At 36.7% G+C, this 14741-nt stretch overlaps 2 protein-coding genes and 1 long non-coding RNA gene across 3 annotated transcripts; all 3 read right to left on the reverse strand.

The window, feature by feature from the left end:
• Positions 1–387: 387 nt before the first annotated feature.
• On the reverse strand, positions 388–1419 carry LOC147543696 (uncharacterized). Its single transcript, XR_015223603.1, has 2 exons — positions 1055–1419; positions 388–818 (listed from the first exon to the last, which is right to left on the reverse strand). It is a non-coding gene; the product is annotated as an uncharacterized LOC147543696 (long non-coding RNA).
• A 1255-nt stretch (positions 1420–2674) lies between these two features.
• LOC147543697 (uncharacterized) lies at positions 2675–6660 on the reverse strand. Its single transcript, XM_086636025.1, has 4 exons — positions 5055–6660; positions 4015–4782; positions 3648–3788; positions 2675–3463 (listed from the first exon to the last, which is right to left on the reverse strand). The coding sequence occupies exons 1-4, from the start codon at positions 5205–5207 to the stop codon at positions 2855–2857; spliced, it is 1671 nt and encodes a 556-aa protein (XP_086492151.1). The 5' UTR covers positions 5208–6660; the 3' UTR covers positions 2675–2854.
• Positions 6661–10981: 4321 nt separating this feature from the next.
• Positions 10982–14478, reverse strand: LOC147543698 (uncharacterized). The gene is made up of 7 exons (XM_086633979.1): positions 13978–14478; positions 13192–13301; positions 12405–12487; positions 12129–12250; positions 11708–11869; positions 11473–11566; positions 10982–11320 (listed from the first exon to the last, which is right to left on the reverse strand). The coding sequence occupies exons 1-7, from the start codon at positions 14003–14005 to the stop codon at positions 11131–11133; spliced, it is 789 nt and encodes a 262-aa protein (XP_086490105.1). The 5' UTR covers positions 14006–14478; the 3' UTR covers positions 10982–11130.
• Between the last annotated feature and the right edge of the window lie 263 nt (positions 14479–14741).

Genomic DNA, 14741 nt, shown 5'->3' on the forward strand with positions numbered 1-14741 from the left:
TGCGACATGTCGAGCCCAACTGTAGTCTCATTTTACTAAATGTTATAACACTCACCGATATGTCCCAACATGTAACAGAGTGTTGTTACATTGTGTTCAATGTTTAGTAAAATCTTTTGGTCTTTAGTACATATATTTTTGTCTAGTGAATATGTGATAACATTCTACAAAATGTTCAGTGAAAGAATTACTACATGTCTAGCTATTATTTACAATGTGCCCACATTATGATTTTTTTTAATACATTCGTATTAATGAAGGAACATTATAACATATTTCTCAAACATTTATCAATTTGTCCCAGCATTGAAAGGAATGTTCTAACATATCTGTGTATGTTCTTACCAGAAACAAAGTCTAAGGGGACAATGCATGTCACACATGTTGTTGAAGAAAAATAATAATATATTCAAATTTACTTCATATTGTTTTAACATAAACATCCCATCCAAAATCATTGTATGTTGTTAACATCCCAAAATAATTTACAAAGCATAGAGTTTGTTTGTAATCTAATCAAGAATGAAGTCGTTTCGGGTTTAGTGATATGAACATAACCCGTTACCTGAACAACTACTTCATTTTTGATTAAAAAAGATCCTTTACAAAAAAAACATACACAGGGGAAACTACTTCAAGCTCGGGCCATCCTCCAAGATATCGTATTCTCTTTCAAAATGTTGTGGGTTAGCTTGGCCCTCTTCCTTTGTGCCAGGGATACCCAATCTGGGTTTTCTGTACGCTGTTTGGGTCCTGTTGTCGTGCAGTCTGCCACGAGCTCTTCAATTTTCAAAATGACAAACAGACCGCAATCCGGGCTGTTCAAGACACAAACGAAATGTTAAAGCATAACCAATAATGTGTCTACAGTGACAGACAATTCTGAAACATAATGTTAAATGAGACTAAATTATTTATAACTACGTGTGTTTTTATCAAATTTCTGAAGACATATAAGTTTTTGTTCCAACATTTCCAGGAATGTTGGAACAATGTCAAACTAACTAAAACATGCATCATAATGTTGGAACAAATAAAGAGTGAGAACACTTACTTTTCTCCCTGAGTAGGGAATTCTGGCTCCCCAACGACATCTGCATATTTTTGTTGGGTTCCAAACATTGTGAACCCAACTTCTTCCATTACATCCTCGACATATGCCGCGTACTCCCTGGCATTTTCGTAACAGTCCTTGGCCTTCTTCTTGTCAAATGACATTGAGTCATAATGGGTCCACCTATGGAGAAATACATTGTATATCAATAGTGTCCAGTGCCCCCCCCTTGCTGCGTCCCCCGTTGTTGGGTGGCAGATTGGTGCACACACAAACAAGATCTCCGGTTTCCCAGCATTATTACTCAACGTGCGATTGAGCATATGTTCAATTGAAGCTTGGTTGACCTCCGACTTTATCATTGTCTGTCGAACAAACACAAAGTTATCAAAATGTTCTCTCATATAAAAGATGACGATAGGAAAACATTCTAATCTCTTCACTTACGTAGATCTCTGATGGGAGGCAAAGCACACACTTTTCTTTCAATTCTTTTTGGTTAGTGACGAAGGAACTGGCCCAGTTGATAATCTGTGAATCGCATTCTAGATTCATCATCAACATGTCGAGCTGCTTTCCACATATGTCGTTTATCCCGTCACTAAACCACACTTTAGTACTGGAAAACGTGGAAGAAACAGTGTCACTTTTTGCAATGATAGGACATATCAGCCAATGCTAGAACATTACAGTAAGCTAAAATTAATGTTACAACACAAACAAGAATGTTTAAACATTCTTGTCCGTGCATGAACATTACAGTAACCTACTCGTACCTTTTGTCACTTTTCCTGATGAATTCTTCCATCAGACCCTTTTCATCTTCCTTGACATTCTTCCAGACTGGGCTTCTTCTCCAGTTTCCAAGCTTCTTAACTTTCTCCTCTTCTGACTTTCCGGCTCCCAACTCTATAATGTCCTCTACATTGATTGTTTTCTTTTTCTCGAGTTGTTTGCCTTTCTCGGTCATGGTTCGGGTTCTTGGCTGTGTTTTAACCCTCTTCACCAAAGAGTTTGGTTTGTTTTTATCTTTCTTTTCCACAACTTCAGCCGTTTCAACCTTTGGCCTATCTACAAAATCGTCTTCAGAAGAACTTTCGTTCTCCACGATCTCGTAGTTTTCATATTCTTTGGCCACTTCACAAACCTCTGAAAAGAAAGCTGAAGGCCAAGTCAGCTGGAAGTCTACTTCTCCCGTCTCTGTTTCACCTACATTCAAAACACTTGCAAAAGACTTTTCACCTGTCCCCCACCACCACACGTTTAACTAGTCAACATTCGATATAAAACCCAAATCTTAACAAAAAGCATTCTCCAATTTTTGATCAATATATATAAACGTTATCACGGATGTTCCAACATTTTACGTATTTATGTGGGAGAAGAACACTTACTTGTTTGTTTCTTATTTATTACTTAGCCGACCAGTCTATTGTCGTTCGTGGTAAAAGAAAGTCTTCAATTGTCGTGGTAAAAGACATCGTGGGAGTACGATAGAACTCTTTTACTTACCGTTTATCAAAAAACTTGTAACGATGGCCGAACAATTTATGTTCATACCAATCATCTGACAAGTAAGTAAGAATTTCAGAGAAGATAGATTGATTGCACACAAGTTAATACGTTGCTTTAAAAAAAAAACTAGAAATAATACCAACTTTAATCTAAACAAAGACAATATCCATTAATTTTATAACAGTATCTCAAATGTTGAAGCATTCTGGTGTTTGCTCCAACATTTCCAAATTCTTATCAAGCAAAGACAGGAATGTCAACAGAAGTAAAGAATTGCGTGAGCATTTACTCACTTGACCCAGCAACTTGGCTCTCTTTCTGCTCCTGGTTGTGCCCCTCCCCTGAAGTTTGACCCTTTTCCAACTCATCAGAAATTGCCCTCTTACCCTTATTGTCTATTTCTGCTCCTTCAGCTTGGGCCTCGGCATCACTTTCTTTTTCGTTGCGGGCCTCTACGTTTACTTGTTCCGCATTTTTTGGGGCTACTTCCTGCTCCACTATCTTCTCTCCACCATCTCCACTCTCCACCTCTTGTCTAACCTCCCCACCCTTCACCTCCTCTCCAACAGTCACCAACTCTCTACCAACCTCGTCTCTAACATCCACCTCCCCTCCTACACCAAAATCAAATTCCAATACATCATTTTTCTCTCCTCTCTCTCTCTTCATCCTCTCCAACTCCTCTTTTAATACTTCTCTCTCTCTCTTAACCATCTCACTTTCTCTCTTAACCCTCTCACACTCTCTCTTAACCAACAAATTTTCTTCTCTCAACCTCTCCACTTCCTCCTTCAACTTTTCTACTTCCTCCTCATTCATCTCCTCCACCTCCCTCTCCGTGAACTTTAACAACTCTTCCTCTTCCACAGACTCCGCCACCAACTCCACCTTCACCTACAAGAAGGGATACATAAGGTTATTATCTCAACACCTCTTAAAAAAACACATGCACTTAATTAAATGTTCCAACATTTGTGCAAATGTTCCAACATTTCCTAAAATGTCACTCAGACATTAGTTATGTTAGAACATTAGTTTAAATCACCGAGACATTATAAGATATGTTAAAACAAATTACCTGCTCTTCTGTAATGCTTTCCAGCTCTTCTTCCAGTCCTTTAAGGAAGAATGGCTCGATCATCCATCGAGCTATTCTAGGACTGACCCCTACTTCTCCAACCAGGTCCTCATGGATCCTGGTGTGCATGCAATACCAGTACTGCAAAGAAATTAAACACTCTTAGGTCAGTACTGTGTTTTCTTTATCACCATAAGAAATGGAAACACAATTTATAACATGCCCAAACATTCTCCAAAATGTTCCAGCATTACAGAAGCCCCAAAAAAATGATGAAACATTTAAAAGAATGTCAGAGCAAACTAATTTGAATTTTATCACTATAAGAAATTATGAAACATTTAAGTGCATGGTTATGAATACTTACGGGGAGAAGAGTCAGGCATCCTGAAGCTTTTTCCGGGTCTTCCGAGTGCTTGTTTATTCTCTCCATCATATAGGAGTGAATAGCTCTCGCCCATGAAACTCTTTTCATCATTCTCTCCGTTTGGAGATTGTGATAAAAACTCCCGACAACCGAGGAGCCGGCAGCTGAAGCAAACAGGAATGTGGCTGCCATGTACATAATCCATAGTTTCAAGAACTCAATGGCCGGAGCCTTTGTTCTTGCAGCCACATGCAAAGCCTTTTCGATGCTGGGACCCCCAAAAGATGCAGCCTTTCCCTCAACAATACAGTCTTTGAAATACTTGCTCAAAAACTGGTCCCTAGCCACATCTATGGTGACATTGGTTGGGAATGCATCATATATTTGTCCTTCCATTGGGACTCCCAACAACAAAGCAACATCTCCGGGAGTGAACTGAATCAACTTCCCTCCGATGTTGAAGGCTTGGCTCTGTTTGTCATAGCAGTACAGAAGATCATAGATGGCTTTGTTCGGCTTCTCCATCACATTCTCTGATCGGAAACTAAAACTGGTCACTGCCTTAAATAAGGCCCCGAATGGTGAAGAAAGCAACATCTCCCTTTGCTCTTCAGTAATATATAACTGCAATTCCCGCGCCACCTTGAAAACTGCTTTGAAGTTGCATTTGTAATTGAAAGCAGCTTTCTTCTTCTGCTCTTTAGCCCCTGTTGGTTTTGGTTGAGGCTCCACCTTGTCCACTCTCGCCTTTGAAGTAAACCCACGGTGCTTCACAGAAACAATAACAGAAATGTCAGGGCATTCAACACAATGTTACAACAGTAGACTTAATGCTTCATCACAATAAATAATGGGAGATCATTGTTTAATGTGTCTACACAATAAGCATAGGCCTCTACACAATAATGACAGATCAATAATTGAAGCAACAGTTTACAGAATGTTAACACACTAAGAAATATGCATAACAATTATAAGAAATGTGAGAACACAAACATTATTGTCAGAACATAGTAAAAAATGTTTATACAATAACACACCTTTGCTTTTTGTGGGCTGGCAACTTTCTTGCCTTTCTTGCTGGGCCCAGCACTTGATGCCTCTTCAGCAGGTCTCTTCCTGGGGCTAGCCCTCACAGGAGTCTGCTGTTTCAATTCAGCACCATCTACTTTCTTGGTGTTAGTTTTAGCCATCTTTGGATTGTCTGCAAAAGTTCATATGTTTCAAACAAACACAAAGACAAACAAAAGCAGAATGTATATACACAACCAAATTGTATAAACATATACTAGTTTTTTTTATCACAACCATGAATGTTAAAAAAAAAACATTCTGTTAATCAACAACCCATAAATCTTGAACAAATGACTAAATTTCTCCACAGAAACATAAATGTTAAAACAACCCTAACCTAGAAACTTGATGTAGTATCATAAACACCCAAATGACCTTTATGTGTAGATGCATGCTTTCGAAATCACTAACAACTATCAAAATGTCTGAACATAATCCAACATTTCTTCAACACAACCCACAATGATAAACCAAATCATGCACTTCATAAACAAAGACAGACCCTCAAAAAACAAAGACAAAGTACTAAATGTCTCCACAGAAACCTAACTTTCGGATCACAACCCTAAATGTTAAAACAAAACTAACCTAGAAGCTTGATGAAGAACCATAAACACCCAAATGGTTCCGAAATCACAAAACAACAACCAAAATGTTTTATCACAAACTTTAGAGCAACTTAACCCTAAAACTTTTTCGGAAAACAACCCAAAATGATTTATCACAGACTATAGATCAGACTACTAAACTTGAAATCATAAACCCTAATTGTTTGAAAATTCCCCCAAATTTTCAAACACCCCTAAATTTGTACCAAAACCCACAGATGTGAAACAAGAAACCCAAAAAATGTTCCAACAATCATAATAATTTACCAACAACAGAGATAGGATCAAGAGTTAGAGGAAGAACAGAGATGTACCTGTTTGTGAAAGAGAGAGAAATCGAGAGAGAAGCTTTAGATTCGTTGAAACAGAGAGAAATAGAGAGAAAAAAGATGAGATCCGGTTGTTTAAATAGGTTTGGTTGAGAGAGTTTCGGCTGTAACGTTTGGACTCTAAGAGGCGTTAATGGCTGAGGGATTTCGCTTGAAAAAGAGACAGAGAGAGAGAGAGATGGACCGGTTTTCTGGTTTTGATCGAGATAGAGAGGAGAGATAGAGAGGAGAGATAGAGTGAATCGGTTGAATGAAGAGAGAGAGAGAGAGATAGAGAGGGTTGTGTCTTACCGGTTTGAATGAGGAGAGAGAGAGAAGAGAGAGAGTTTGATCGAAATAGAGAGAGAGATAGAGATGAAACGTTTTGATGGAGGGAGAAGATAGGATTTCAAGTTAGAGAGAGAGAGAGCGCGGAAGCCAAGAGAGGGATGTGTGTTGTGTCTAATCAAAGTCAGGGAGAGAAAGAGAAAGGCTGGGTGTGTTGGCGGGAAATGTGTGAGGGATAAGAGAGGGAACAATTTCTTTTGGAGGGATAGAGAGGTAATCTAACATTTTGGGTTTTTTTTGAAATATAAATCCCTATTGGGTTGGATTTCCTATTTGGGTTGTGTTTTTGGGCCTTAGATTTATCCTCTATACAAAGTTTATTTAATCTTAATCCTTGTACAAATCAAACTGAAATTGAGGTGCAAACGATAATGCAGTTTCAAAGCATTGCAAATAAATTGTATGATGTATTTAATGATGTTACAAGGATAAACTAGTCATATATAACTGTTATAAATCCTCATGCAAGAATTGGTATTCTTAGAGAACTTGGTGAAAATGCAATGGCAAATGAATTATCTAAACCACGCCTGAAGCGTGGCCAACCTATTAGTTCCAAAGATACTGCTCGTAGAAAAATAAAAAATAAAAAATAAAATACAAAATACAAAATAATTATACTCTTGAAGACACTATAATGAAAGATCCACACCCTTTGAACAAACACCCCTGAAGAGGGTGAAGCCCCTCAAGAGGGTAAAACCCATGAATAAGCTATGAAACCTAATACTGAAAAGGTTTCTGTAAATTACATGCACGAGAGATGTACAGACCTATATGTCACAGTTGTCAATAATATATTTTCATAGTTGATGCTTTGGGGAAATAAAAAAAATCCAGAGTGCAAAGACTTAGTAAAAAAACTGGTCAACTTAGTTGACTCGTATATTTTCTAATTGTTATGGGGAAAAAAATTTGTTAACCATTTCTTCTCCATGCCGGCAAGGGTCGCTGGTAAACTGCATTGGCGACGACCTTAATTTTTTTTTTCAAATCTTTTTCTCTCATCTCTCAATTTCTGTTTACCAAATCCGACCATCATCATCATTTGTCTCTCTCTCTCTCTCTCTCTCTCTCTCTCTCTCTCTCTCTCTCCCTGTCTCCCTCTCTCTCTCTCTCCCTGTCTCCCTCTCTCTCTCTCTCCCTGTCTCCCTCTATCTCTCTTTATTTTTTTTCTTTTCCTCATTGTTTCTCTCTCCATCGCTCTTTCTCTCTCCCACATCTTTCTGGCTCTCACTGCCCCTTCTTCGCTCTCTCACTTTCACTCAATGCGTTTCGCTCTCTCACTCTCACTCTCATTCTCACTGGATCTCAATCGTTCCCTCTCTGTCTTGCTGAGATTCACCCTCCTGAAACCCTAATTTTAGATTTCATGGTTGGCTAACCACGAAATGCTTCGTGGTCGACCGACCAGGAGATTTGCGCATTACATCTCGTGGGTCGGTCGACCACGAAAGTCTATGGCTAGTTGACCACAAAATGTTTCGTGGTCGACCAACCACGAAACCCTCGAGAAGGGGTTGGAGAAACCCTTCTCGAGGTTTGGTTCCGGCGAAGGGAACGTTTCCCTTGGCCGAAACTGAGTATAAGAGACGGAGATAGATAGTGTGAGAGTGAGATAAAGATACTACGAGAGAGACAGAGAGACAGAGAGAGAGAAAAAAAAATTGTGAGAGACACAAAGAGAGTGTGAGAACGAGATACTGAGAGAGTGAGAGAGAGAGAGAGAGAGAGAGAAAAAAAGACCGTGGAGAGATCGTGAGAGAGAGTTACTGTGAGAGGGAGACTGTAAGAGTCTAAGAGAGAGAGATATAGACACTTAGAGAAATCGTGAGAGAGATACTGTAAGAGAGAAATAAACAGTGTGAGAAAAAAAAATAGACAGTGAGAGAGAGAGTAAAATAGGGGAAAGTAGGAAGAAAAAGAGGTGAGAAAAATGGTGGTGGTGGTGGCCAGAGTTAAAAAAGAAGAAAGATTTTGTTTCTTAAATTTGTTTGCTCGGAAAATCTTCTAAATCTCACATTATGCCTTTAAAATTTTCTACTGCAGAAAATACTCTTATTTCCCCAAACAGCCATTTTCATTTACAACGGATACCGAAATCCTCCGATAAACTTGTAAGAATCGAAGAATATTATCAAAGACCAGATTGGTCAAAATAGACAGAATTAATTCTGGTTATCATAATATGAAGATTAATAATTGATTAGGGTTTAAATAATATGGAAAATTATTAAGAGTTAATTCCTATTTGGCTCCCTACTTTGTGACCAGCTTCAAATATGGCCCCTAAATTTCTGTAAATTCAAATATGACCCCCTATTTTTAAGTTAATCCCCTAACTACCCTTCCTTTAAATCCTTTTTCAAAATTAAAAATAAAAATAAAATCTTAATTCCACCTCATTCCCCTCCCCACCACACATCTCTCTCCATGTCAACTCCCTCTCTCTCTCCACATCACCTCTCTTTCCAACTCACCCCTCTCTCTCTCTTCATCTTTTTCAAAATTTTCCGACCGGCGACCTCCAAAAAAAAGATTTTTTTCTCTCGTCTCTCTCTCTCTAAAAACTCTGGCGAAGGGGGGTTTCCCTTCGGCGGAGCCGTGAACAGACCAGATCGGTCTGTTCACGGCTCCGGCGAAGGGAAACCCCCTTCGCCGGAGTTTTTAGAGAGAAAAAGATGAGAGAAATTTTTTTTTAGGTTGTCGGCCGGAACATTTTCCGCCCGGCGACTTTAATCGGAGAAGATGAAGGTGTGTTGGAGAGAGAGAGGAGTGAGTTGGAGAAAGAGAGGGGTGAGTTGGAAAGAGAGGTGATGTGGAGAGAGAGGGAGTTGACATGGAGAGAGATGTGTGGTGGAGAGGGAAATGAGGTGGAATTAAGATTTTATTTTTATTTTTAATTTTGAAAAAGGATTTAAAGGAAGGGTAGTTAGGACAATCACATCAAAAAAGGGGGCCATATTCGAATTTACAGAATTTTGGGGGCCATATTTGAAGCTGGTCACAAAGTAGGGGGTCAAATAGGAATTACCCTTGTACTGATTTTATACTCTCACTCTACATTATGGCAGTTGACTGAACCCTAAGAGATTTTCCATGGAAGCCGATTAGGAGCTGAGAAGAGGATAATTCCGCCGTGATTCGTGGTTCTGAGGTAAATATTTCGTTTTAGGGTTTCTTCTTCTCTTATTGTTCGTTCTATACAAAGAATTAGGGCTTTTCTTGAGTATCGAGTTGTGGAAAATAGTTTCCAATCTGAATATCAATGGTTCATCAATTATTTACATTCGTTTCTTAAGTTCATCTTCTTTACTATAATTTAGTTTTCATAATGGTTCATGAATTTCAATGGCCATATATATGTTGAATGTGGATTTGTTGAATGTGGGCGCAAAATGTTCGATGAAATGTCTGAAAGAGATGTTCATTTCATGTTTAGATTTACGAGAAGAAATTTGAGACAAAAATTTGTTGAATTTTGTTAGTTGCTCATTGATTTCGTTGTGTCACTCTAGTTCTGCAAGTGAAGAAGGGAGGTTCCGTGATACATTTCATGGTGGGGCTGCTGGATGGAGGTGATGTGAGTCTTGCGGAAAGGTACATGGAATTTTTGCTTATGCTTTCTGAGTACTGACTGAAGATGCAAGTACCTTTTGTTTTCATTTTCATTTGTCTGTTTACACTCTTTGTTCGTCTAAAGATGAAATGTATGTTGCAGCGAGTACACTGTGGATGTATTGTTTCAGTTCACGCATTTGTACTATTGGTTGCCGGAGGAGTTGATTGCATGGGGTGTGCTAGGAAGAACATTATGATGGTAAGTCAGACTAATAAGAGAGAAAATGCTGCTCTTAAAGCTATTGATTTTGGGCTCTCTGCGTTCTTTAGACCTGGCAAGTCATTTTGATTCAATTTTTTTTGAGAATTATATGGGTTTGGGTTGGTTTAGATTCTGAAATTTGATCTAGGGTTTTTGTTTGTTTGATACAGGTGAGAGATTTTCAGAGATAGTGGAAGTCCTTATCATATGGCACCAGAGGTTTTGAAAAGGAATTATGGACCAGAAGTTGATATATGAAGTGCTGGTGTTATCTTGTATATCTTGTTATGTGGGATTCCTCCATTTTGGGCAGGTACCCTTTTCTGATCATGTCCAGATTTTTGCTAAAATTAGGGTTTGGGTGGTACTTCCATTAACCTTTATCTTGCTATTTAGGGTTATTCTCCAATATCTCCTTTCAGGCCTATCATGTTTGGATTTGCAGATTTTTATTTTGGATATGTTTTTTTTCATTTGTTGGTGGCTTTAGCTATAGTTTTCTTATACTTTTTTTACCTGAATAATAATTTTCAAATGTTTTGTGTTTTTCTACTCATTTTCAATATTATTTTGACCTTTTTAGTTATTGCCCCATTAGATTCCCCTGCTGTGGGGTTTAGAAGTAACCATGAGGTGCCTATAACAGCCACTCATTGACCTGTTCCTTTCCCTGGGCTTTAATACCCGTGGAAGGGACCCGGTAAATTCTCATTCCCTCATTTTCATTTTTATATACAACTCATTGTTTGTAAGAATAAAAGAAAATACATAGTAAAATAAAAGACAACTTTGGAAGTTTTCTGGTGTTATCAAACATAGCTTAAACACTATGAATTATTAGCACAGTAAAATAAAATACATAGTAAATAACACGTACTATTTAATTTTTCGGAATAACTTTTATTGTCTGAGAAAAATGTCACTGAATAAATAGCACGTACTGTTTAAGTTTAACCTAGTTAACCAGAGCCAAAGGTTCCTTAATGAAGTCCAAAACAACCTTATCTAACTCAGCTTGATGGTTATTGAAACCATGATCAGCTCCTTCAATTATATGCAATTTGTGGTTTTGTATGAGTTTTGCAAACTCAAAAGCATTATCAACCGGTATCATTTCATCTTCTGTTCCATGAACAGTTAAAACCCTGTACAAATTTTTTTCGTAAGAGTTAGAAATAACAAACAAGGTCTAGAACTCTAATTCAAATGGACTCAAACGTCAAGTCAAACGATATATGTGGTCGGAACACGATAAAAGTCATTATGATAAAACGAGTCGAGGAAAATGCATGCTAACCTGCAATTCTTATGAATTGAAATGGCAGCAGTATGCATATCAGTACTGAGGAAATCCCTTAAACTCTTTTCAGTAACTTGATACAACACGTTCCCTACAAATCAATCTTAATTTAGGCGCCACGTGAGAGCAATAAAATGTACGAAGAGAAAAATCAGTATATGAATACCAATTTTCTTGGAAGTCGAAAAAGTTAATTCATGTTTTAAGTGGAACATAGTTGTAAAAAAAATACCGTGTTCATCCTTGACATCGATGTAACCAATTTCCTTGAGCATTTGAAGATTTTCACCCAAAATGTACTCATTTTTTTTGCTTATATGGTAAAGCCCGGCGATATTTACAATTACAGGCACATCGTTATACCTAGAAGCATATAAGAGCACCTCATTTGCCCCTGTGACAAAATATTTTATTGTTAATAACCTTAACTATTAAATTTGACGAAAGTGCTACTTGGTCCGACTAAGAAAAATTGAACGTGATGTCAACATGACGTTAGCACTCAATTTCAATTTTTGTCGGACCAAGTAGCATTTTCCTAAATATAATCATATGAATGAAAATGTATTAACCTGTATATAAAAATAGAGGAAAATAGCAATAAAGTGGGAAGCCTATAGAAATGGGAAACCCATTATCGGGTGTTAGGTTACCTTTACTGAGCCCAACAGCGGCACAGATTACTCGGTTAAGCCCAGAAAAATATTGGACCACGGCACGTAAATCCTCAACCTCTTTGTCGAAGTTGCCGTACACAAATGAACCTTCACTTTCTCTACAAGAAAAAACAACAGTTTCCTATATAACAACCATACCATTTCAACAAAAAAAATATATATAACAACCATACCACTTTATATACTATGATATTACGGAGAAAATAGTCTCACATTGACGAATACAAGTTCATCTAAAAAAGAGTTATTTACCCATTTCCAGAGAAATCGAATCGGAATATAGTAATCCCTTCTTTTGTTAACGCATCAGCTAGTTTCACAAGAGTATGATCTTCCTACATATATAGAGAGACACATTTTCATTAAAATATTGTCGCACTACAAATAATTTGCAAATCCAATTAAAACATATTTAAGTGAAAAATAGTGTAGGTTTCCAAAAGAAAAAAATGTGAAAAATAGTGTAGAGTTTAGGGTTGTTTGATAGCCTAATAACATTAATAATAGAATTCCCCCTAATAGTATGGTAGAATGATATTTTATATGTAGGTCTATAAAATCCATCCGAAAATGATGTGATTGCCTGATTGGTGCTTTATTTAGAAACTCATTCTTTTTTTTTTGTTGAACTATAGAAACTCATTTTATTAAGACAAAATTTAAAATTACTCAGGCGAACCCACACTCTTAGGCACTTCCAGTAGGTTTTGGACTGAGCATCTGAAACTCACAAATTGGAATAGTTTGAGGACATTCCGACTTGCTTGAGTCCGTGTAGTTCAAGTCCAGCACAGACAAGGCCTAGTCCGAGGACCCTCAGTCTGTCCTAGTCCATAAAGCGCAAAAGAGAAGCGGGACAAGAATAATTTTTGTAAAGGCGCCTATAGGCTCTCCCAACTTAGATTTTGTTTTATCACATGGTAAAATGAGTATGGTAAAACTACCTCATATTTGCATCATGATTGTTTTTAAAGCAATATTTAACAAAAAAAAATCTAAAATAATCAAGAGCTATTTAATTGAGGATAATATTACCAACCTTAGAAGCTCTAAATCCATGGCAAAGGATTACCATCTCAGCTGAACCACTTTCATGTAAAACACCAACAAGCTTTTCACCATAATTATTTTCAATATGAATTCTTTGCCCTTGAATCACCATAACACACAAAAATATGCACATACATCAAAACCCAAAATGTATTTTTCCTTCTCTATTTATAAGAGGGATCAAAATGTATTTCTTTACTAAAGTGTGTATTTTAGTTTCCATCTACCATTTTTGTCAATCTTCTTTTTATTCTGATACGGTTCTTCCCTTGTGTTTGGGCACACTCAAAGGAAAACTAGCGAAGAAGAGCCATCAAAGACCTTCACAAATACCGTACTGATTCACTCTCAAATCAAAGGCTCTTTAGAAATTCTTAAAATGAGCGATGAAAAAATCCTATTTGAATTCATGCATGCATGACATAATTTTTAGTCAGCCGAGAATCTAATTGTGTTCTTTAATTTTTTAGGGATCCATGAAATCGTTAAAGAGGAAAAATTCCTTTGTCAAGATAGATATATCTATACCATCAATCAACGTATTATTGATATCGAAATACCAAAAGATTTTTTTTTTATCTTGAATCCCAAAATTTAGATCACATTTTCCATTTAAACAAGAAACAACACTATATCAATGACTTCTCGAAATCATCTTTTCAAAATAATATGATATTGGGTTTCAATTCGAAGTTGCGAACAGAATTGCTAAATAAATGTGGAAATAATATGAATCAAAAAAGGGGGAAAATCAGAAAATTTGGATTAGTATTACCTGATTGTTCTTGATGAATCTGAGACATTTTTCTTCTTCCCACCTTAAAATTGAAGTTTCAATAAGTTGTGTTGATGTGATGAGTTCTAGTGTCTTTTATAGTGACATTTGGTGCAATTAAATATTAAAATCTTTTTGTTTGAGACCTTGAATTTGGATGGTTGAGATTTTTAATGCAATAAACTGACCACAATATTTGAAGATCTCAATACTTCGATTTAAACGTCTGATCGAGATTCAAAAGAAGAATATTATGAAGTAAAGATTTCATAAACATTGAAGAAATAGTGTCCTTGAAAATTTAAAGAAAAAAAACTTACTTTAAAAGGAAAGTATATCTTGAGATGAACAAAATATTTAGAATCCTAATGAAAATGTAATTCATTATGTGAGTAAGAAAATTGAAATAAGATATTTGAATAATTTAATTGAATATAAAATTAATTAATAATCTATATAATAAGAGAGGAGTGTATCTTTTTAGAATATACCATCTTCTTCAATAGCTAAGATTACATCTCTCAAATTTATCTGCAAGGGTTGAGATTATATCTATGAAACTTATCTTCAAACTCTTTTTAATAACAATGATTACACCTCTCAAATTTAACCCAAAAGGTTGAGATTATACTTCCTGAACTTATTTTCAAACCTTCATCAATGGTTGAGATTACACTTTCCAAAATTATCAGGGTTGGGATTACGCATTTGATAGAACTGTCTATATTCGACAGACACGAGTTACGCCCTTGTGTATTATAAGA

This window comes from Eschscholzia californica, unplaced genomic scaffold (genome assembly GCF_041429995.1).
Source record: "Eschscholzia californica isolate CP2 unplaced genomic scaffold, dmEscCali1.0.p SCAF_4, whole genome shotgun sequence".
Taxonomy (NCBI): domain Eukaryota; kingdom Viridiplantae; phylum Streptophyta; class Magnoliopsida; order Ranunculales; family Papaveraceae; genus Eschscholzia; species Eschscholzia californica.